This window comes from Ictidomys tridecemlineatus, chromosome 3 (genome assembly GCF_052094955.1).
Source record: "Ictidomys tridecemlineatus isolate mIctTri1 chromosome 3, mIctTri1.hap1, whole genome shotgun sequence".
Taxonomy (NCBI): Eukaryota; Metazoa; Chordata; class Mammalia; order Rodentia; family Sciuridae; genus Ictidomys; species Ictidomys tridecemlineatus.
Genome location: NC_135479.1, coordinates 113,928,052 through 113,950,755, shown reverse-complemented (window position 1 = coordinate 113,950,755; position 22,704 = coordinate 113,928,052). Strand labels below are relative to the sequence as shown.

General features: G+C 36.3%; 1 protein-coding gene across 6 annotated transcripts in view; it reads right to left on the bottom strand.

The window, feature by feature from the left end:
- LOC101973364 (EGF-like and EMI domain-containing protein 1) overlaps positions 1-22,704 on the bottom strand; it is a 616,632-nt gene that overhangs the window by 25,479 nt on the left and 568,449 nt on the right. For 5 of the 6 annotated variants that reach the window (XM_040270041.2, XM_040270039.2, XM_040270045.2 and 2 more), the window contains 3 exons: positions 11,218-11,349; positions 6,749-6,877; positions 4,351-4,476 (listed from right to left, as the gene is read on the bottom strand). In XM_040270041.2, coding sequence (XP_040125975.2) covers positions 4,351-4,476; positions 6,749-6,877; positions 11,218-11,349 — 387 coding nt within the window. The remainder of the gene's footprint in view (positions 1-4,350; positions 4,477-6,748; positions 6,878-11,217; positions 11,350-22,704) is intronic. The other variant, XM_040270043.2, reaches the window with a different exon arrangement.

Below are 22,704 nucleotides of genomic sequence, written 5' to 3'. Positions count from 1 at the left end.
TTTCCTAATATTCTTCCTCATTTCTTTCAGTTTCAAGAATTTCCTTTAGGTATTTCTTTAAGTTAAGTCTACTGGCAATAGACATAATTTTCCTTCCTCTGAGGATATGTTTTTCTCCTTTATTCTTGGAGGATGCTTTCAGTGGATATAGGACTCTGGATTCAAAGTTTTTTGATTTTTGCTTTTTTTCTCTCAGCACTTGGAAAATGCTGCATCTCTCCTCAAGATTTTAATGAGAATTCTGCTGCCATTCGATGTGCACTTCCTCTTTAGCTGAGGTCTTTCTCTTTCACTGCTTTTCAGATTTTTTTTTTAATTTTCAGAAGTTGAAATGTGTTTTTCAAATATTTTTGAGTTTAACCTTTTTGGCAATCATTCATTTTCTTGACTTTGTAGACTTACATTTTTTTGTTGTTGTTATACTTGAGACATTTTCAGTCATTTTTCCTTCAAATACTTGTTTGGCCTTCTCCATTTCTCCTCTCTTCCTGAACTCACTTTTCTTATGACATAAATGTTATATTTTTTTTGTAGTATCAAGGGCCTCTGTGATTCCATTATCTATTTGTTTATTTATTTGAGAGTTGTTTGTTATTTTTTTTCACTCTCTTATTCAGTATAATAATTTCTATGGTTCTATATTAAAGTTCACTAATTTGTGGTTGTGTCCTGTTCATTCTCCAGCTTAATCCATCTCTTGAGCTATTTAAATTTTTGTTATTGCATTTTCTGGTTATAAAATTTCCATTTGGTTCTTCTTCATGTTTCTTATTCTTTACTGAGTCTTTTATATTTTTATTGGTTTTAATCACATTTGTTGTTGCTCATTGAATCATGTTTTGATGACTGGTTTAAAATACTTGTTAGACAAGTCTAACCTTAGTCTTCAAGGGCTGATATCGATTGTCTTTTATCAGTTAAGTGGACCTTGTCTGTTGTTAGTATGATGAATCATTTTTATTGAAACCTGAACATTTTGAATATTGTGAAGTGAGACTACAGATCTCATTTAAGTCTTTCACTTTTTTAAAGCTTCCTATGACATTGCACTGGCCGAGAGAGAGAGAGAGAGAGAGAGAGAGAGAGAGAGAGAGGAAATTGATTCAGCAAATAGGAAGTAAAGTCAAAGTTTCCCAGTTGACCTTCAAGTGGGAAATCTGCTTCTTTCCTCCTAGGCCAGTTCAGAATCCTCACTAGGCCTCTGTAGACACCAACTCCCCTATAGGGGCAGAGGTGCTTCCATGTGGCTCTCCAGTGGACCTGCTCTGACACTGCATGGGATGGGCTCTTTGCTGCTTGGTGGTGATGGAAGTCCTACCCTTCCATTAGATCTCCCAGAGGGAAAGGCTGGTGACTCCTTACTGCCTGGTTGGGTGCAGGTTCTCATTCCCTATACTCCACACTGACAGCAAGGATGGGGGACTCATTACTACCTGGACAAGGCTATAAGTCCCAACTCACAGGAGAGGGGTTGCTTTTCACATCCAGGTAGGCTCAGGAAAGTGCACACTTCATTCAGCCTTTACTGATAGAATCACAGTTAGGGATGCCATTTTATTCTGTCGTGTTTGCAGAAGAAGACCAGTTATTGTCTAAAAGTTTTCTGTCTTGCTGAACTGCCCCTATTCCTAGTCCTTCAACTGGACAAATTATCTCTCTGAGTTGTAGGCTTCTCCGACACTCATTCCAGGATACAAAAGACAAAAAAGAAAGGCCAGAAGTCTTGCCATCATGTTGTTCCTTAGGTGTTATGAGGTCCCTAGCCAGTCTGCCTCTTTTTTCCACATTATGGTGATTTTTATGTTTGTTTTGTACATATGGTCTAGAATTTTAACTGTGTTCAGAGGGAAAACAGGGAAAAATATGTGTATTCTATTATTATCTAAGTGAAAGTCTTATATAATTTTATATAATCTGGAGGATTTTCTTTAGACTGTGCATATAATATTATATAATAGAGTGAATTTCTTATTTATTACACCTTGACCACACAGTATGAATTGCAAGGGAATTAATATGGTTCTGTTTTCACATATTTTTTTCTCACTTCTCTCCTCAATCTGATTTTAGTTGGCTATATTTTTGTTCTTAAATTCTCAATTACAGCATTCTAAATTCTAGAATTTATACATATAAACATACTTATTGATGTAACATCTGATACATACTGGTCCTCCCCTACCTGAAAACCTTGAGTGAAGAAATAAGATCCTTGTACTCCTTCACCTTCTCTGTTTTTCCTGTTTGTAGCTTGTTAAAGTTATGTTAAAATTCTGCACTGTTAGAATTTATAATACTTACCTTCTGTCACTTAGTCATATTCCAACCGTTGTTTTAAACTTGGCCCTAATTAAAATGCCATCTTTTAACTACAGAGATTTTCCATTTATTATTTCATTGCTCAAATTTACCTTTCAATTGTTTTCACAAAAATATTTTAAGGCTCTTAGATTTCCAACAACTTTTTATTTTTTAAAAAGTTGTTTATTTGCCACCATGTTATATTTGAGTAATGATTTTAACTGTGAATAAAATACTTGCTTTACATTTTTTCCAAGAACTGAATAGGCATTGATTAATCACATGCTAGCAATGAATACTGCTGTGAGTTATAAATCCAGGCTGATTTAACCCATTTTTAAGTGATCTTATATGTTCCTTTATATCCTCAACAGAGTTGCCCCTGGCCTGCCACCAATCATAACTATTATTTCCCAGAAATATAATAATAGGTAGCATCGGATCTTTTATTTCAGAGAAAAAATTCTTGAAAATTATATTTGAAGGTTTACCTCTTCCACTTATCATCTCTGTTCTTTTTCATTCTATTACTTCACTTTCCTTATTTTCAGCATACTCTCCAGGTTCCTAGTTGTATCATCAGCAGATTCTGTCCTCCTGTTACCTGCTTCTAATGTGGCCTTCATTTGTATCATGTGAGGTTTAAAATTAATTTTACTTCTTCTCTGAGCTCTGCCAGCTTACTTTTTCATTTCCTTTTGTTGTCTTTTCATTTATTCCATGGACCCTTATATCTCTGTACTGCACTCACATTTTATGGAGAACTCTTTTTCATTATGTCCTTTGAATTCTTGGAAGCGATTCTGGGTAATACCTTCATGAGTTCCATAGCAAAATCTTTCTTATCTACTTTCATCAGCTTTTCGTTTTTCCATTCCTTTTCTCCTTTGTCCTTCTTACAAAATTTGCATTAAAAAATGCAAGCAAAACTTTGAACAGTTTCACCTTTTTTTGTTTCTAAAATGAGGGGAATGTTTTATTCACCAGCTTCATGTTTTTAATGCACCAGTTTTAAAAGTGTGGATCCAGGGCTAGGAAACTGACTTCAGCCATTTGGTTAGAATAAAGCTCCATATAATAGAAGTTACAGAATTTGTGTGTGTATATGTGTGTATGTGTGTGTGTGTACACATAGATGTGTAGATGTATATGTGTACGTATGTATGCATGTGTATATGTTTGTGTATATGTGTATGCTTGTGCAAGTGTGTATCTGAGGACGCATGTGGGTTTGTGTATGTGTATGTGTGTAGGTATGAGTATGTATATGTACAGTTAGCCTCCCTTTAGCTACAAGGCTGCTAGTCACCCACACGGCTGCTTATGTTCTTGTTATAAAACAGTGTAGAAAACATGATATGTCTGTATATTTTCTGTGCTTTCCTCCCATTTTCTTTCACCCTATGGTATCTCCTGTGACACACCTATTCACCCAGTCCTTATTTTTCAATGATGGGTTATTAGTTCTGCCCACTTGTGTGTGCCCAGGAGAAATAGCCACTTTGCTATCCCCACCTAAGACTGGAGGGGCCCAGTATCCTCTCTACCTGTACTCATTGAACTGAATTTGATATTTCTTCTATTGTTAGGATTATTATGATAACAATCAACATTATGATTTACAGCAAGAAAGTTTTGTAGTTTTCAACAAAGATCGTGTTTTTCTTTGTGTCTTCTGTTTTTCTTACCCTCTGTTGGCTTCTGAGGGTTGAAGAGGATATGCACTTCTTCAATTCCCATTATTTGATATCTCCAACATAAAATTTTTAGCAATTTTACAAAATTAGCCACAGTTACTTAAACATTCCCTCCCAGTCAAGAAAATTCATAAATTATTCTTTGTTTCTGTTTTCTATTTTTTTAAACCTTATTTTGGACTGTTTCCTAAATAGTGCTACAGGAGTGTGTATTTTCATGTTATTAAAGCAGCATTTAGAGAAGAAAGTGTTGTAAACAATGCCCATGTAATTATATTCCTTGGCACCAAATCTGCTTTAATGGTTTGGCTTAGTGCTTGGATGGACAAGGTAACACCGCAGTCATTGTTACCTTGCTGACACCTGACTCCCATTTGTCCAGGGGGACACTGGCACCCTCCAGTCACTGGGTCACACTGTCCTGCACCACAGGAACACCTTTGGACACAATCCTGACCATAGTGATCTTCAGGACAAGCTGCAGGAAAAAGTAAGACAAAGTCGGACAAAACAAAACCACACTTTTCTTATAAACATTTTGCCAGTTGAGATTTTAAAAAATGTTTAAATACAATGCCATTTCTCTTAATCAAATGGAATCTATTGTCTAGTTTTCAGTTTGGTTTGTAGTCTAAAAGTTTACTTTGAAAAAAAAAACATAAGGAGGAACTCTTCAAATGTCACTTACTTTAGAGCTATTTTAGTTGAAATTAGAAACAGATAACCAAATATCTATTGTCAAAAATTTACATATGTCTTTTAAAAATTTGGAATACCAGGCTAGGGATGTAGTTCAGTGGTAAAGCATTTGTCTAGCATGTATAGGGCTCTGGGTTCAATCCTCAATGCTGCAAAAAATAAAATAAACAAAACAAAATAATAAATAAGGAACACCAACTCTTCACAGCATGGATCCGGTCTCACTTTGCCACATGGCACTGGCTTAGGGTGTGTGTATATGTATATGTTTTTGCATTGCATATATATTATATTTGTAATAATCTTGACTATGTTTATTCCTAAAGTCCATTATGGAATCATAGTTTACAATCCTAAACATCAGTATAGGACCCATCATGTTTACATTCTCAAATACTGATTTATGTATTTGTACCTATTAATCTAATTAACTATTTATTTTGATTTATTCCAAAATTCAGTACAATGCTTACCAAAATGCAGTTAATGCATAAGCAAAAATGACTATCTGTGAAAATCCAGGGAGGGGGAAAAATGGCAGCAACATAAACAGAAACCAATATCATCCATCCTTGACCTTGCATGAGAAGGGGGTTGAAAATTTGGCTCTAGTCTTCATAGTTAAGGCAAACGGAAGTGCTGATGTAGGAGATCACAGCTTTCTAAAGACAATGTGTTCCTAATGTTCAGGGAAACCACAGTTTTTGAAAATGCTTTGGCATGAGCATATTTGTCCATTGATTCTCTGAAGAACAAACACAAAGGAGTCAGCCAGGACCTTCCTTGGGAAATGTTTATGGCTTTGACTCAAAACTGAGCTGGCAGTAGAGACCTCAGAGGCTGTATCCATTAAGTGACCATTGTCCCCTACCTGGATTCAAGACTTTTTCTTATTTGTTTTTTTTTTTTTTTTTTTTTGTCCTCAGTACAGCAGAAAGAAAAATTAAACAGAGAAGTTACCTTTATACAAAGCAGACAGAACAGCTACCTGCCAGGGAAATACAAACATTTTGGGTATCTTCAGCACAGAACAACTTAGTCCTCTGTCCATGCACAAACTCAGCTTCCAAACAGGATCATGAATAATGGAGCTTCACAATCCAATCACATAAGTTGAGGTGTGCATGCATGATAAAGCAGGTTTTCTATTTTGAAGATAGTTTCCAATGGTACTTTTGCCCTTTCACTGTGAGGTATGTGATAACAGAACACAGCCCCCAAACATCATGTGCAGCTCAATGAATGATCACAAAATGAACATCCTCATCAAAAGCTCCAGGCCCCCAAATCGATAAGGCCAGGACTGCCCCCATTATGTGAGCTCCTTCTTGTTGCCTCCTCTATGTTCCAAAAAAAAGATCATCATGATACTGACTTCAAACACTAGGGTCTCCTTCTGACTCAGAGTCACAGGGGATAAGTACATCCAGAGTTATTTGGGTTAAGCAAAAAACTACCCAAATATTTAGAAAATGAAAGATCTGATAACAATAAAATGTATTTGCTCTGTGTGTTCAAACCTGTACCTTTTTAAACGTTCTTCACCTTTCTGTCCCTTAAACTTTTTGTCAATAGTTTTTGTAATATGCAGCTAAGGTCTTCGGGTTTTGTGGTGCTATTTACTTTTTGGTGTTTACTTTTTGCTTACTTTGGAGCTAGCAAATTACTAAGGATAAAGAAACGGTGGGACTTAGACAATGAGGTTGACATTGTGAATGCAGGAACCGCCAGTTTGCTCTGTTCTTGGCAAACAGATTTTCTAATCTTGACTTGGGGCCAGCATGGCTGGGGTGGGAGGGATTATGACCCAAAGGATCTCTTTTGTCACTTTCACCAACTTTAGCTCTCAACCAAAGTCTTTCGTGAGTATTCCTCAACCATGAATTTAAGTCAGCTTGTGTTTGCTGTTGCTGCAGTAAATTATTAAGTGAATTACAACATTTACTCTTCTAACTGCAGTCTTTAAAAACCTCAGCTTTAGCATATTTGGTACCTGTATCCAGCATGGAACCATCAGTATATCCATTCCATAATAGGTAAGAGTAACTTACTTTGGCTGCAGTCTGCTCCGATGAAGCCAGGAGGGCAGTTACAGGTGCCAATCATGGTATCACAGCTGCCGCCATTTAAGCACTTGCATGTCATTTGGCAATACGGGCCATAAGTGCCTTTTGGGCACCCTGTTAAAGAAATCCGAAACCATATGTGGTGGTATAACTTAAAACAGTCACTGTTCAAACTTATACCCATAGACACGTGGTTAACTCAGCATTCCAATTATTGTTCTTTGGTATTTTCAGTCATTTCAAGCTACTGGTTCAAGGATGTGAGGATATGAGAATACGTAGAGATAGATGGATATCAGTACCTGTTGCTGCTTAAGAAAACATTAGACTTAACGTGAACTACCTTGGAAATCAACCTCTAAAGAAAGCTTAGAATGGAAGATTTTTCCTAAACAAGAGTATTTCATTCCAACCTAGAAAAATTTATTATTTTGCTTAATGTTTAAATGTTATAGTTTGTCTTGTCTGGAACGATCTAGGCTTCTTTAATAAATGGAGGCATTCCTAAGATACCAAGTAAAGGATGCTTTTAATTTTCTGTTGTTTTCAATTGTCTATTTTCATATCCATAGAAGTATGCTCTACCAGCAGGATACCTATATAAGAGAAAATTAAGCATTCAAAGAATGTTTTTCTTTTCTTTTGAGATTCAAATTTTTATAATCTCCACCCATGTCTTGTCTACAAACTCATAGTTCTTACCTGGATTCTTAGATTTTGCTTATAGATTCAAAGAGTGACTCGGTTTTTCTTCTCTTCTCTTCTAGTTTAAAAAAAAATAAATTCTCTACAATGGAAATGAGAAGCCCAATAACCCAACATTGTTCAGATCAAGGTTTGTTTCTCTGGCATAGCTGTATAGCTGTTGTGTTTCTTTATTCCTCTTCTGTGAAAAATGATGGATTCACTTTGCATTCTCTCCTGCCATTCTCTCTTTCCAAGGGATATCATTTCTCAAAGCTAACTGACTTTTTTTTTTTTTTTTTTTTGGTGTAGAGCATCCTTTAGTATTCCCAAGTAGTTCTTTATCACCAGCCCTTATAAAAACTTAATAGAGTGTAATACTCACTACAAAATTAATGATTTAAAAATGTGTCTTCTTCTCTTCTCCCAGTCACTAAGACAAAAAATTCTTCTGGCCCATCTAGCTGGGTTAGTACTGTGAATGTTTGTAGTTTTTATCAAGTTACTAACGTTGTCAAACAAATGTACAATGCTGAAAAATAATATTCAATGACTTGGTTTTAGGAAAAAAAACACACACAAGCTGAAAATAGAGAGATGGAAGCCGGGAGTTGTGGTGTGTCTTGTTGACATGTTGCTTCTAAAAAAAGAGGCTGAATTAACAACTGTTGATTAGTATGGAAAACTCTGGAGTCACATTACTGTGAAGTGAAAGATGGCATGAGTTTCTGTGCAAGTAAAGAAAAGAGCAATCTTTATGAAGTGAAACTGATGCTCTTATTTGAGGAAATGTTGAACTGAGGATATAATTCTTAGTAACAAAGAGTCAGTATCTCAGTTGAAAGGAATGAAGGGCTTATATATAAATATTTGATGAATTCAAACAACTGATATATGTGATGGTTTCAATTTGAAGATAATTTTCATGTAAGTTGAAGTTCCTTGGGAAACATAATTTCCCTTTGGCATATACCCAACTGCACACCATCTTAATGGTGGCTTTACATTTGATAGCATCATCCCTAAGTATTCCTTTTTCATACAAAAAAACCCTAACACCTCATTTCTGGACTTCGACTTAATTATCTTTTTAAAATTGGGACACTGGATTTGATGAAATTAGCCTACTGACGAGAATGCCATCTTTCAAAGATAGTGTATGTGCTAACGTCTTAGTCCCCCAACTCATTAAATTTATATCAATACCATGGTACATATTTATAAAACAGTCTAAACTTTTTTCAAGAATAATTATTTCATTGATAATTCTACTTTCTCATTCAATTCTCTATTATGTGAAAGTTGAATTTCTGGAATCATGCACACAGGCCTTGCTCAAATGTTCACTGTATTTAACAAGGAAACACACCCAGGACATAATGATTTCATTTGGCTTTTCTGAGTAAAAGTCAGTTCTCCTCCCTCATCTCCTAATGTTCCATTTTGATCATTACTTGGCCTTTGCTTGATCTTTTACAATTATTTCTCCCTGGAAATCTTGTCTCCCTGGCAAAGAGTATTTAGTTATTTTCCATTACAAAGTGATTTTTTTCCCCATCCTTGCACAATCCCCTTCTCTCGCTTCTTCATTCCAAGAAGGATCTTGGATTCACATTTACAGTTCTAATTTGTTTAAATATTAAAGATTAAGTTGCTTAGCATAAATGGCAAGTCTCGCTGCTACTGTATGCTCTGTTGCTGTGAATGGCATTTGGTAGTTTCGTTAGAAACCTAGAACAAACAAGACTATTACCAAATCCTGAGACATAGCTCCCAAATAAGTGAACAGCATGAATCAGCTTTCCACAGCCTGTTTTTCTAGTATTTGACCAGGTAATTCACATTAGCCATTGTTATACAGTATTGCTTTATTACTAAAAAGAGATACTAACACGTGATATTGCTGAATATTTATTGCTATGAACAACAACATTACAGCCAAGCATCCATGAATGACTTGATTTCTTACTCTTGGCCCTGGTAGGCTATTTTGTGGCCCATATTTCTCAAAGCATTCTATACCAAGTGTGAGGCTGTTCTGAATACTTTCAAAAGAACTGACTATGGTTATAGGGGACTCCTTAACTTTTCTTGGGAAGAGTAGATATAAACAGCATGTATAGCAAGTCTCAGAAATAAAAGGTTTTCAGGGTCTGTGCTACTTTAAGACCTCTCATGGGTCATAAAAAACATAATAGGGTGAGTTTGCCTCTACTGGACAGTTATTGTGTTTTTCCGACCTGTTATCCACATGCTGGGACTGACCTGCCTATGTGAATTAAGAAGTGGCGAGATTCTTATTGCAAGTTTGCCTGCTTCCTCTGACCTCTGCCGAGAGAAAATTTTAATTCTCTACTCTGAACCTGAGAACATGAAAGCCCAGTTGTTCTTGGCTGCAGCAACTTTTGCTTGGGAGCCAGCTACACCTTTTATGGATATTTTCTTGAATCTTTTTTCATAGTCCTGTAATTATAGTGGATGTTGCCAAGGAACCCTCGCAGCCACACTCACCACGTGTTGCCTGGAACTCAGCCAATTCCACCAGGCAGGGGAGCGGCTCCCTGACCCAGCCAGCCTCCTGTCGCAAGGTGAAGCCACCCTCCTTTATCCTGGGCTAGCTCCCCTTCTGAATGAAAGCATAACCTGGGTGTATGCAAACTGATCTTATTTTTATAAAGAGAAAGATGATATCCTGGATATCATGAAGGAAAATTTCTCAAGAGAGGCATCTTCCTTTTCTCTAGTAGAAGGGTGTTTGAAATTTGCCATAATAGAAAACTCATAGAGATTGATTAATTTTATATTTAAGTGCTTTAGGTTAAGTTTGAATAACTGTAATAGTTCTGGGCCTCCAACAAGATATTAATGGAAACCATTTTCGTGGGTGTTTAATTGTGTTTTTAGCTGGTAATGTTTAAAGTTAGGAAAAATCAAGAAGTGACATTCAAAATATATATATTCTATGGCTTGTAGAAAATTAAATAGCTTGATCATGAGTTTATGTTTAAGTGATATTTGGGGGGAAATAAATCCCCAAATCAGTTGGATTCTTGTAGAATTAGGAAAGGAGAGCCGAGGAATCTGCTATGGGAAGGACTAGGGAAGAAAAAGAGTAGTCAGAGCCAAGTTGGGGGGGGGGCGCAGAATGAAACTGAGGCCAAATCATTCTATTCTTAAACCAATAAAAAGTACATTATAAATAATTACGAGCTTAAAAATTAAGTAGCTGCCTGAACATTTTTACATACTCCTTGGGATATTTTTTTTTTCTTGTACATTTTTCAGCAACCATTTTCAATGTTAAAATGTCCTAACAAGTCAATATTAAGGTCTTGGTCTAGGGACTATTCTTTTTTATTACACAACAGGGAGCCAACTGGCATTTTGTCATCTAAGCGAGTTATCATTTACATTCTAGAATAAGAATTTGATTTGATTGTTCCTAAGCAGGCCCTGGAACTAACTTACTATATGAATCACTTTAACTACATTGTCATTTACCACATGTTGATTTATAATAATAAGTTCATACTTTCTTTTCTTTATCTCATTCTTTTCTTCTTGGATATTTGTGAAGAACTAGGGTATATTTTGAATAGAAAAGGCAAGTAAAGGAATGATTTGCACAAGAAAATATAGGTTTTCAACTTCAAGGAAGAGATCCCATGGAATTTGGGATGAATTAACTTTTGCCTTTTCATATTCTGAGTGGTGACCCACCCTATTGGTGTCCCCTCAGTAAATTACAACTAAGCAGAGCCCACACTTACGGAGATGACAGTGGTTTCCATGGTAGCCAGGCAGACAGGTACATCTCCCTGTGACTGGGTGACACTCCTCATTCTCGGCTGAACACTGACATACCTGGTTACAGTCCTTCCCATATGTGCCTGGTGGACAAACTAAGGGGAAGAGGAAATGTAAACCCAATGAATTAAATTTGTCTGTGTAAATATAGCTCTAAAAGTGAAAGCAGGGAAAAATTTATTAAATAAGACCATTGCCTACAGAAGTGTGCTGCCCTTCGGGATTTCGGTTTCATTAAATTTACTTGGGGATTACTTCACTGTTTGATTTTGTTTTGTTCAGTCAATTTGTGACCGACTGTCAAGGGCCAGCTGCAATTTTCTTGTCACTGAAAAAAATCATAGGGTGATGTCAGGTAAAATCAACTAAAATAATAGTATAATTCATTAGGGACCACATATCTGGATAAAGATATATTTTTTTCTGGTACAGCTGGTTTAAACTCTCAAGGTTGTTTCTCTCTGTACATTAGCATGTACTATATATGTGTCACTTGTCAGCCACTCTGCTCAGTTCTGCTGTTTCTTTTTTACAAACCAAACAGTAAAAGCTTTTCCTCCAACTTTTAAATAAAATAATGCCTTTTTTTTGGAGTAAATAAAAAGGTTTTCTGGGTATATTTCATCTTATAAAATGAAGTCAAGTAGACATTTTGAGTTTCATGGTTGTTTCACAGGAACATTCAAATGGAAAAAGTGGACAAGTTAAGTTGGTCATGAGGTTCTGCATGTCTAAAATTGAATAATAATTTCTGGACCAACCTTTCTATTTACAACTTAAAGATCTGGCATCAGGAGTATAAGAAAGAATTAAACTGTTTTGAAAGACCTGTGCTGGAGAAATTTTCAGTTGCTTTATTCTCTCCCCCCACATTTTTATTTGTGGTTACTGTAAGTCCATACTGTCCCTTATTTTCTTAGCATCCACTATTCTTAAGAATATGTCATCTTCCAGCTTTCTTTAAGTAACAACGACAGCAAGGATAGAATTTCTAACTATGGGCCAGTGGTTACTTGCTCAGTACTAACATCAAAGACTGATAAAACTCAGGGTGAGTAACAACAACCACCAAACACACATGTACACACACAACACACACACACATACAAAAAGAAACCCCAAAATATTCACTAGAGGATTTTTCCTTTCATTTTTTGACTGGGAAATTCACAAATGTGAGACCAATAAATGGGATCTGATTCAGCATCTGAACATCCATTTATGTGCTCTGCTGTTGGTCTGGACATTCTTTTATCTAGAAGTCAATGATTGTTCAAATATCTATCAAAGACACATTCATCCTGAATTTTCCACATACAACAAGAAGCACATCTGGATTTCCCGTCTAAAAAGCTCATTTAGCAGGTTGATAAGTGACTGAATAAGAACTACCAATGATGGTGGTAGGTGACAGGAGTAGATCTAGGATGTCCTTGCTCCCTTCAGCTCCTATCAGGAAGCACATGAGGAAAGGAACTGCTTAATGGGAGGTTTCTAGCAGGAAATGCTGACCAACAATCAAAACTGTCAAAATATGTGTCATTAGAGACTTCTGAAAGCTTTAGAACCCCAGAGCTGAAATTACCAAAAATTGTTCCCATCATTGGGAAGCCCCATTTTGGTCACAGGGATTACATGAGCAAAAGCTTCTTCTCCCCACAGCAAATAATCCCACAAAAGAGTCCTCCAAAAAGATTAGTTACAGTGAGAAATCCAAGTAGCTAGGCTGAGCACTGTAGGGTTTGTGTAATAATTTGCAGTATCCTGATCTTCATACCCATTCCCCATCTGGCATAGGGCTTTGAGGGAAGTGACATTTGGGCTGCTGTGCTATGAGAGAGCCATAAAAAAAAAGAAATTGTACAGGTCTGAAAGTATCCAGTGAAGGAGGTGTGGTCCAAGGTCAGGTGACCCTATGCTACCATGGACCTTATCTCTGGATTTGAAGAAGTTAGTTAAGCTCTAAGACTTTCAATTTTGTTTTCCACATAATGAGATTAATGGAATCTATCTCACAGATTGTTATTAGTAACACAGAGGACACAGTAACATATAGTAACATATAACTCTTAGTGCCTAGGCAACATGTATTCCCTCTCTACTAAAACACATCCATGTAGACAAACCACAGAATAACTCTGCATAATTATGCAGAAACTTTGTCTAGCATTTAAAGACCATCTTTCCATGTATCTGCTATTCAGAGAAAATTATTTCTTAAAAACAAACAATTAAATCACTAGATATGAAGTTTCTGTTACACACATAAATCAAACTTTTCCACAGTCTCATTAATTTCTCACTCTTTGGGGGCTTTATGAAACCATTCACAACTGTTGGCTACTTTTCTATCTTTGGAGAACCCCAGAGACATTTTAAGCTTGGACTATTGAACTCTGGAGAAATTAAATTTTAGAAGATATAAATAATTTGCTCATGAAAAGTTGACCTCTTGGTGCTCTTACAGTCAGTTCTCCAGTGGATGTTTAAACATCATTAAAGGAATTTACAATTTGTACTGCAAAGTAATAAAATGAAAATGGAAATAAAGAAATGAAAGCAAGAAAAAAAGCATTCTAAATGTTATGCAAAAAGAAGTTTTGAGAAATACTAAAGCATTTCTTAGATTATTCAGTCACTCTGAAATACATTATCAATTGTCACTTGACTAAAAAACGTGACCAACTTCAGAGGAAATCGAGTGAATGCAAAGCCCGGTAGCCTCTGTTATTGGCAAGAGAAGGCCAAAAGGAACAAAAGAAATTCCTCTTGTTAGTTTATTTTCTTCTGCTTCCGGATGTACTTCACTGCAGTGTGTGATTTAGGTCCATCTTTCAAGACCCGCAGAATTCTGGAATCTTAAGAATTTCTTTCAGTCAAGAATTGTTTCCTGAATAACCCTATGGGCCAGGTTCTAAATAGTCAGCAAAATCAGACGTGATTTTTGTACACATCAAGCTCACAATACTGGGAAACAAAAACAATCAAATAGTTATTCTATCAAATATCTAATTTAAACATATTAAAAGAGTATGGGGTGCTATGAGGGAAATAACACCAGGGACCCCAATTTAGACACCAGGTGAGAGATGGGTGTTTGTTTGCAGATACGCTCTCTGAAGAGAGCATGACTTAACTGAGAGCTGAAACACTAGAGAGTGGGTATGTAGGGAGAAATGGAGTGGGAGGAAAGAGTAGGGAGAAGAAGAAATTTCAGAGGGAAAATGCTGGTCATTTGCGAGAACATGGGCAAGAGTATATGTATGAGGGACAATGGTCACATTCTCATCAACATTTCATAGCCCATGGCTGCTGTAACAAGTTTGTATTTATAAATTAGTGACTTAAAACAACACAAAACAATTTTGTCACTGTTCTGAAGGCCAGAATTCTAAAATCCAGCTGCTGGCACGGGGGCTTTGTTCTTTTAGAGATTTAAGTAGAAAATCTACTTCTTTGCTTTATCAAGTTTCTGATTTATTTATTTTTATGTGGTGCTGAGGATTGAACCTAGGGCCTCGCTTGTGTGGGGCAAGCACTCTACCTCTGAGCTACAACCTCAGCCCTCTTTTTGCTCTATCAAGTTTCTAGAAGCCACCTGCATTCCTTGGCTTGTGGCACCTCCTTCTATCTTCATCCAAAAGCTTAGGTTCTTACTTCTCTGCTTTATTTGTAAGAACTTTTGTGATGACATTAAGCCCACCCAGATAACCAGAAAAAAATCTCCCATCTCAAGATGCTTCACTTAATCATGTCAACAAAATCCTTTTTGCCATGTAAAGTCATGCTTCAGGAATTAGGACATGGGTATTTTGGGAACCATTATTCATCCTACTGCAACTTCTATGCTCCGAATCATTTCAATTAACTTCTGATTTATTCCATAGAGGCTATGTTACCATACAGGGTCATGTTCTCCATAGTAACCTGATATATAACTCTTTATAAAAGTGAATACAAATCTCATATTTAACTATATTAGATTAAAATTTATGTGGAAAAACTATTGTCAATTATTTTAAAAGTAATTCTATTTATGGATCCAAAATAGGGGTTTTAATACAATGTCACATTGAAAATGACTTGGGGGCTGGGGCTATAGCTCAGTGACAGAGTGATTGCCAAGCACATGTGAGGCACTGGGTTCAATCCGTAGCACTGCAGAGAAAATAATGCTAAGTGAAGTTAGCCAATCCCCAAAAATCAAATGCCGAATGTTTTCTCTGATATAAGGTGACTGACCCATAATGGGGTAGGGAGGGGAGCATGGGAGGAATAGAGGAACTCTAGATAGGGCAGAGGGGATGGGAGGGGCCAGGGGTTTAGCAATGATGGTGGAATGTGATAGACATCATTATCCAAAGTACATGTATGAAGTCATAAATTGATGTGAACATACTTTATATACAGATATATGAAAATTGAGGTCTATATGTGTAATAAGAATTGTAATGCATTCCACTGTCTTGTATTTAAAAATAAAATCAATTAAGTGTTAAAAAATAAAATAAACAAAATAAAAGCATGCTGTCCATCTACAACTACCAAAAAAATTAAGATTAAAAAAAATAATGAGAGTCTTCAGCGAAGATCAGGATTCAGGAAAAATCTTTGGAATTGACTTAGGATTCCCAAGACATGTAAAAGGAGACCCAGGAAGAAGAACTGTACATTGAAAAAAATATATACATGTAATGTTATTATATATTTATATGTTAGATATATTATATAAAAAGATAATAACATTGTTGTGCCACTTAAAAAATATTTTAGGGCTCCCAACTATCTTCAGAACAGCATTTACTTTCTATATAGATCTACTTTAAGCCAGCATTATTGTGCACTAGTAAGATAAACTGACATTAAACCACTTGACCAAATGACAAAGCCAATAAGTGTTATACTGAGGAAGAATACCAGGTGTTCTCAAGATGAGCTCTGAGATTCCTCTTTCCCAGGGCTGCTCTTAGGAAATAAGACTAATGTTAACATTATTTAGTCTTAAAGACATCTAGTGTTTTAACACTCTAGATAGGAAAATCAGTCTGAAAATTTTACATTAAAATTTTTTTCTTTGGGTGTGCTGGTGCACACCTATAATAATCCCAGCAGCTCAGGGGGCTGAGGCAAGAGGATCACAAAAGACTGGAGATATTACTTTGTGATTAAATGCCCCTGGGTTCAATCTCTGGTAATAATAATAGTAATAATAATAATAATAACAACAATAATTCTCATTTACATTTTATTAGCCATTGCAAGAACTGGTCAACCCAGTTTGAGCTAACGTATCTGATGATTTTTCTTAGTTGAAATCATTTGGGCAACCAAGTGACCACAAAACATCTATGGATGGCTTCCACAGAGACATATAAACCTACATTTTACTCTTATTAGGGCACAATACCTAATAAGTGTAAAGCTGATGGATTACATTAATAGCCTCAGAACAAGTGCATCCATTCAGAAAACCAAGGGTTAATTTATTCATAACTGTCTTTTAATCTTCTCCTTTAAATTGACCAGTGAATATACTCATAAATAAAAATAAATGGTGATTCATTTTAATTTAGTATAACTTAAATCAGTTTGGCCATTGATTAACCTGGATATAGATAGTACCCAGAAAATTTTGGAAGAAGACAATTTGCTATTTTTTTATTATGGTTTTTATTAAAATTTGAGAAGCCAGCTTTGCTAAGATTCAAATTGAGACAAAGTGAATTAGAGAGACAAGTTGGTTAATCCTGATAACCTTATAAACTCTGCACCTCAACTAATTAGATATTAGGCAACATTTTCTAATTTAACTTTCTGTTTCTGAGGAGTAAGAAGTGCCTTCTCAATGGTAATTATCTACTTTTTCTATAAAATTTAAAGACAAATGAAATATCAACTAGAGTATTTAAAGAATTTGTTCTTATTTATCCGATCTATTGGTTTATATAATTATTGTACTGTCCTTGAGCAATATTCTGCATGGCAAACATTTTATAAAATGGCATATAGAAACCATACCTATATGAAAATGTAATTAATTAATTTTTTCTTGTTCAATCATGGCTGATTGGCATGAAATGCAGTAACTTCTTTAGTAAGACCCTGTGCAGACTGACAAGAAGATCATTGTGCAACCCTAAATTCTCAGTCCTTCTACTGTGGCAGTTACAAATTCCATACTATCTCCAGTAGCATAGTGTCCCTGACAAGCTAAATAAGCATTGGCAGAAAGAATAGTGTTTTGGATGGTTAAAAGAAGTGCCCTTTACCCTGCCAATTTTAAAATAAAATAGCTTACACTCTCACGGTAGACAGAGAGGTATATTCAAATTTTGTCTAATACTTTGCTTTTCACAAATTGGGATTGACCTTCTGTGGTTTATGACAGCATCTTTTTCTCAGGTCTTTATCAAAGGCCTGGAACCACCAGGGTGATAGATCAGCTGTCATCCACCCGTTCTTCAGAATGTCTTTGTATTAAACTAATGGTCCAGCAGAGCAGCCAGCCTGACAGGAAGGTTATTTATTTGCAATCTGGTAAAAGAACTGACAACTTCATTGTTTTAATTGTTCATTTTTCATAGGTTGATGCATTAGCTCACCGGATCTTTGTGCCTCATTCAGAGAATAAATATATGGGAGTCAGGGCATCAGAATAACTGGGTCCATCTTAAAGTTCAAGAAGCTGAAGCTGTGGATAGCCTTGGCTGGGATGACTTGCAGGCATCTAGCATTATTATTATTATTATTAGTTTGGTCTTATCTCTGTTCTGCATCTCTTTCCTCTCTTTCAGGAAGACCTATGATGTCAGCTACTGATCTGATTGTTTTTTGAAACAATGTTCCTGGTTCTCACAGCCTATTAAAGGAGAATGGCTGAAGGGGACTGAGAGTCTCTGTAGCTCAATCAGGGTGGGGGCCTGCCAGACTATGTCATAAAATCAGAGAGGCTCCAAACCTCACATATCATGAAATCATCAAGAATAGATAGAGCTCAGGTCAGAGTTTCTCAGAATCGTGGGAAAACCTTTTGCTAACCCCCATAGCCTGGGATCCTTTAAGAGATTCTAATTCAGTGAATTTTTTTTTGGTGGGAACTATATATGTATGGTAGTATATTATGTATACATTTCATTTTTAAAAATCTAATATGAGCTTGTGTTTGAGAACATCTAATCTCTAATCTAGACCAGTATCTTTAATCTATACATAGGTCTCTGATAGATTGAACCATTGAATTAGGGCCAAAACTAATTAGTAGTAGAGCTAGAACTAGAATCCAGGGACCCAGACAAATCAGATAAATGACCTTTTAATTATCTCCCTCAGATACCATTCTCCAGGAACCACTGAAGTAGATTTTGTCAATAGCTGCTGCATATACTAATATGTCAGGGCACAATATGGAGGTGATCATTTGCACTCAAAGCTCATCTCAAAAGCTGGCCTTTAGAGAGCAGAGGGCATCTCCACAATTCAGTTACAAACATGGTTTTGTAACTGCTATGCTGACACCCAAGTTATATTATGACTCACTCTTTTCCTTCACATTAAAATTCAGGGCACTTCTAGGGAGATGATATTTCATTATTCTCAATGTTTCTGATACCTCACACAGGATCCAGAACACAGAAGGGGCTCAGTAACTGTTTAGGGGAAAAAAGGAAGAAAGGAAAGCAGAGAAAATAACTTTTCTAGCCCAATACTGTGTGTGTGTGAGTGTGTGTGTGTGTGTGTGTGTGTGTGTGTGTGTGTAGGTATATACAAGCCTCCCTATATGGTACACTTATACATTCAATTGCTTATTGAACAATTAGTAACTGGAAGAGGATACTGTGCTTGGCATAGATGCCATAAAATTGAATGTGATTTGTATCTATTTTCAAGTATTAAACATACTGATTTGCGGGCTCGGGTTGTAGCTCAGTGTTAGAGTGCTTGCCTAGCCTGTGTGAGGCACTGGATTGGATTCTTAGCACAATAGACAAATAAATAAATAAATAGGTAAATAAATAAATAAAAGGTCCATTGACAACAATTAAAAAAATACTGATTTGGGAAGAGAGGTAAAAAACTGATAGAGAAAAAAATCTAACTAGTGCTATGAACAAAGACATGTAAAAGGAGCTAAGTCACCTAAATAAAAAATAGTTAATCTTATCAGGAGGGAATCAGGATGTCCTCAGGAGGTAGCACCAGAACTGAGGCTAGAAAAATGAGTAGAAATGCCCTAGTCGAAGGAAGGACAGGAAAGACTAAAGTCTTTTAATGAAAGGGATAGTTATATTTGCTTCATGACTGGAGGACAGGATGTAGGGATAAGTTTGGTGTTAGAGTTGAACTGATCCTCAAAAATGAGCATTTTTCCCCATATCATGAAGGTTTAATCTTAGCCTGATGATAATAAGCATATTGAACTGGAAGATGGGAACCCAGTTTGGGGGACCCTGGAGACATCCTAGCAAGAGATAACTGTTTTAGTCAGCTTTTTTGCTATTGTGACTAAAAGATCTGACCAGAACAATTTTAGGGGAAGAAAGGTTTATTTGGGGGCTCATGATTTCAGAGTTCCCAGTCCATCAACAGCTGGCTCCATTCCTCCAGGCTCGAGGTGAGGCAGAACATCATGGCAGAGAGAAGCAGCTCACAAAGTGATCAGAAAACAGAGAGACTTCATTCCCTAGATACAAATACCCACCCCCAAGCCATGCCCCGATTCCCACCTTCTCCAGCCCTACCACTTCAATTACCACTCAGTTAATCTTTATCATGGTTTTAATTCACTGACTGGGTTATGACTCTTATAACCCAATCATCTCTCCTCTGAAACTTCTTGCATTGTCTCACATGTAAGCTTTTGGGGGCCAACTCACACCCAAACCATAACAGATACCAAGAACTTGAGTTACTAAACTGGACAGCAAAGGGGATAGGACTGCACCAAAAAAAAAAAAAATTTTTTTTTGAGGTGGAATGGAAAGTACTGGATAAAAGATTGCATGAGAGATCACAGGATAGCGGACAGCATCCCTCCCTTTCTAAACATTGATTCCATTGATTGTGTTTATTGTTGTTTGCTTGCTTTTGCTATGCAGCTTCTCTAATTTGAAATGGCCTTAGAGTCTTATATTCCAAAAATATTAAGACATTGGTGTCAGAAGGTGACAGCAAACAAGGAAATCTGAACCGACATGCAGACATTCAGATACTTCTGATAACAGGTCTTGTCAGCTCAGCTTGGCAGTTGGAGCACTGGCTGGAGATGGTACAAGACAGGGCAGAGAAACTGAAGTCTTTAGAATGTGTCTACTCAGTGAGCTCAGGACTGGGAAGCAATATGAGCATGTACTTTTAGAGAAGGATGCTCCTAAGAGAGTAAATCTGAGATAGGTCCTGAAAGCAAGTTTTACTTGGCTCATTCCTTTTAGACTTCCTTTCTGAGTATGTGTTCATACAGGGCACAATACCTAATAAGTGTAAAGCTGATGGATTATATTAATAGCCTCAGAACAAGTGCATCCATTCAGAAAACCAGGGATTAATTTATCCATAACTGTCTTTTAATCTTCTCCTTTGCTTTGGTTAGTTACAAGATGAAAATAATTAGCACTGTTAAAAATATTTGTGGTTAGCAGACCAGCCTTCAGTACACAGGAATTCAAGGCAGGAGTAATGGCAAATGAAAGAAAATTTTGCAGAAAAATAAGAATGTCAAAAAATGAATTTCATGGAAACTTGAAGAAAGAATCACAATTAAACAGGTGACATTTTCTGAGTACCTATATGTGTCAGACACTATTCGAAGCCTTCTAGCTGTATTATCTCACTTGATAACCAAAGCAACCTCTGAGAGATCAACTATTATCCTTTTCATTTTATAGGAGAAACTAAGGAAACAAATGTGAAGTCATTTCCCTAGACGCAGCATTGTTAGCTATGATATACTACCACCCAGCAGTTACTACACTAATGGGTAATATGAACATGCCATATTGGTTCATGGGCCCTTGAAGAAGGATCTGTAATCCATGTCTTTACCTCACTTCACAGAATCAGTAAAGTTCAGTGAGTGAAAGAGATCTGTGCTGAGTATTGGAAGTTACCTATTCTTGCCTTTTGTTAGCCTGGGAGAGTTACCTATTCCCTAAGGCCCATATTGAATTCTGTAATTTCCATAGTTCCATTCAGTTTAAAATTTCAAATAATTTTTGTTATAAAAATGATCAACAAAGCACTTTTAACAATGAGATTATGAGATTCTGATGCATTCTGCTTTGATATGAGTATATAATAAGTTGGCTAGACTATATTCATGACCATAGTAATTGTTATATTAGATTAAATCTCATGATTTTCCATTCCTCTATTAAAAAAAAAAAACCTTAAGCATTGAGTTTGAGATAGAATGTCACCAATAACTGCTTTGAGAAAAGACCTACAGAATTCAGAGGAAAGGAGTTGTATAGAGAAAAAGGACATCCTTGTCCAATGTGCTAAATTAGTGGATCTCACCAATTATACTCGATGCAAGAATTGTCCTTTGGAATAGTAATGGAGGATGTACATAATATCTATTTAGGACTCAGAGGCTGGATGGTGAGTGGTATGACAATTAGACAAAGGACAGGACCAGAGAGAGTGCTGCTTACCTAGTAGACAAAAATCCCTGGAATCCAAAACACTTGAGTGCCTGTGCTTCTACTCAAGTTCATCAATACAACTTAAAGGGACATGCAAGACAACATTTATGTAATATAGCAGATAAAAGCAACATAATTCATGGTAATTATTTTCTCTTTTCAGATTTGCTGCTAGAAGATGGGTAATTTTGTTTAATCTATAACCCCAGAATGTTAATTTTTGGTATCCAAATAAAAAGAATCCTTAAGGAAAGGATCAATAAAATGAATCTTTCATGAAAATATTTCTTCGCATCAATCAAGGTCCATGAAAGTCAACAAGTGATATTCCAGTACACCAATGTCAGTACACCAATGTCTGTATCAGTTACCAGCTCAAATCCTGATCTGAAAGTGAACATTATTCCCCATTTACCATTGTAAATAAATTAGCAGCAAAAATAGAAATATAAGAATAGAAGTTAAGCCAGGTGCAGTGGTGCATGCCTGTAATCCCAGCAGCTCAGGAGTCTGAGGCAGGAGGATTGCAAGTTCAAAACCAGCCTCAAAAATTTAGCAAGGCCCTAAGGAACTTAGTGAGACCTTGTCTTAAAAAATAAAAAGGGCTGGGGATTTGGCTCAGTTGTTAAGCGCTCAATCACTGATACAAAATAAAGAAAGAAAGAAAAAGAAAAAGAAAAAAAATAGAAGTTAATGTCACTCTGCATGATGCAATAAAATGAAAAAACAATAGGAGAGTAAGTAGGTTTTTGTCAGCTCAAATCATAGAGTTGTTATTTTCAGGGCTATGAAAGCAAATGCTCTTTTCTT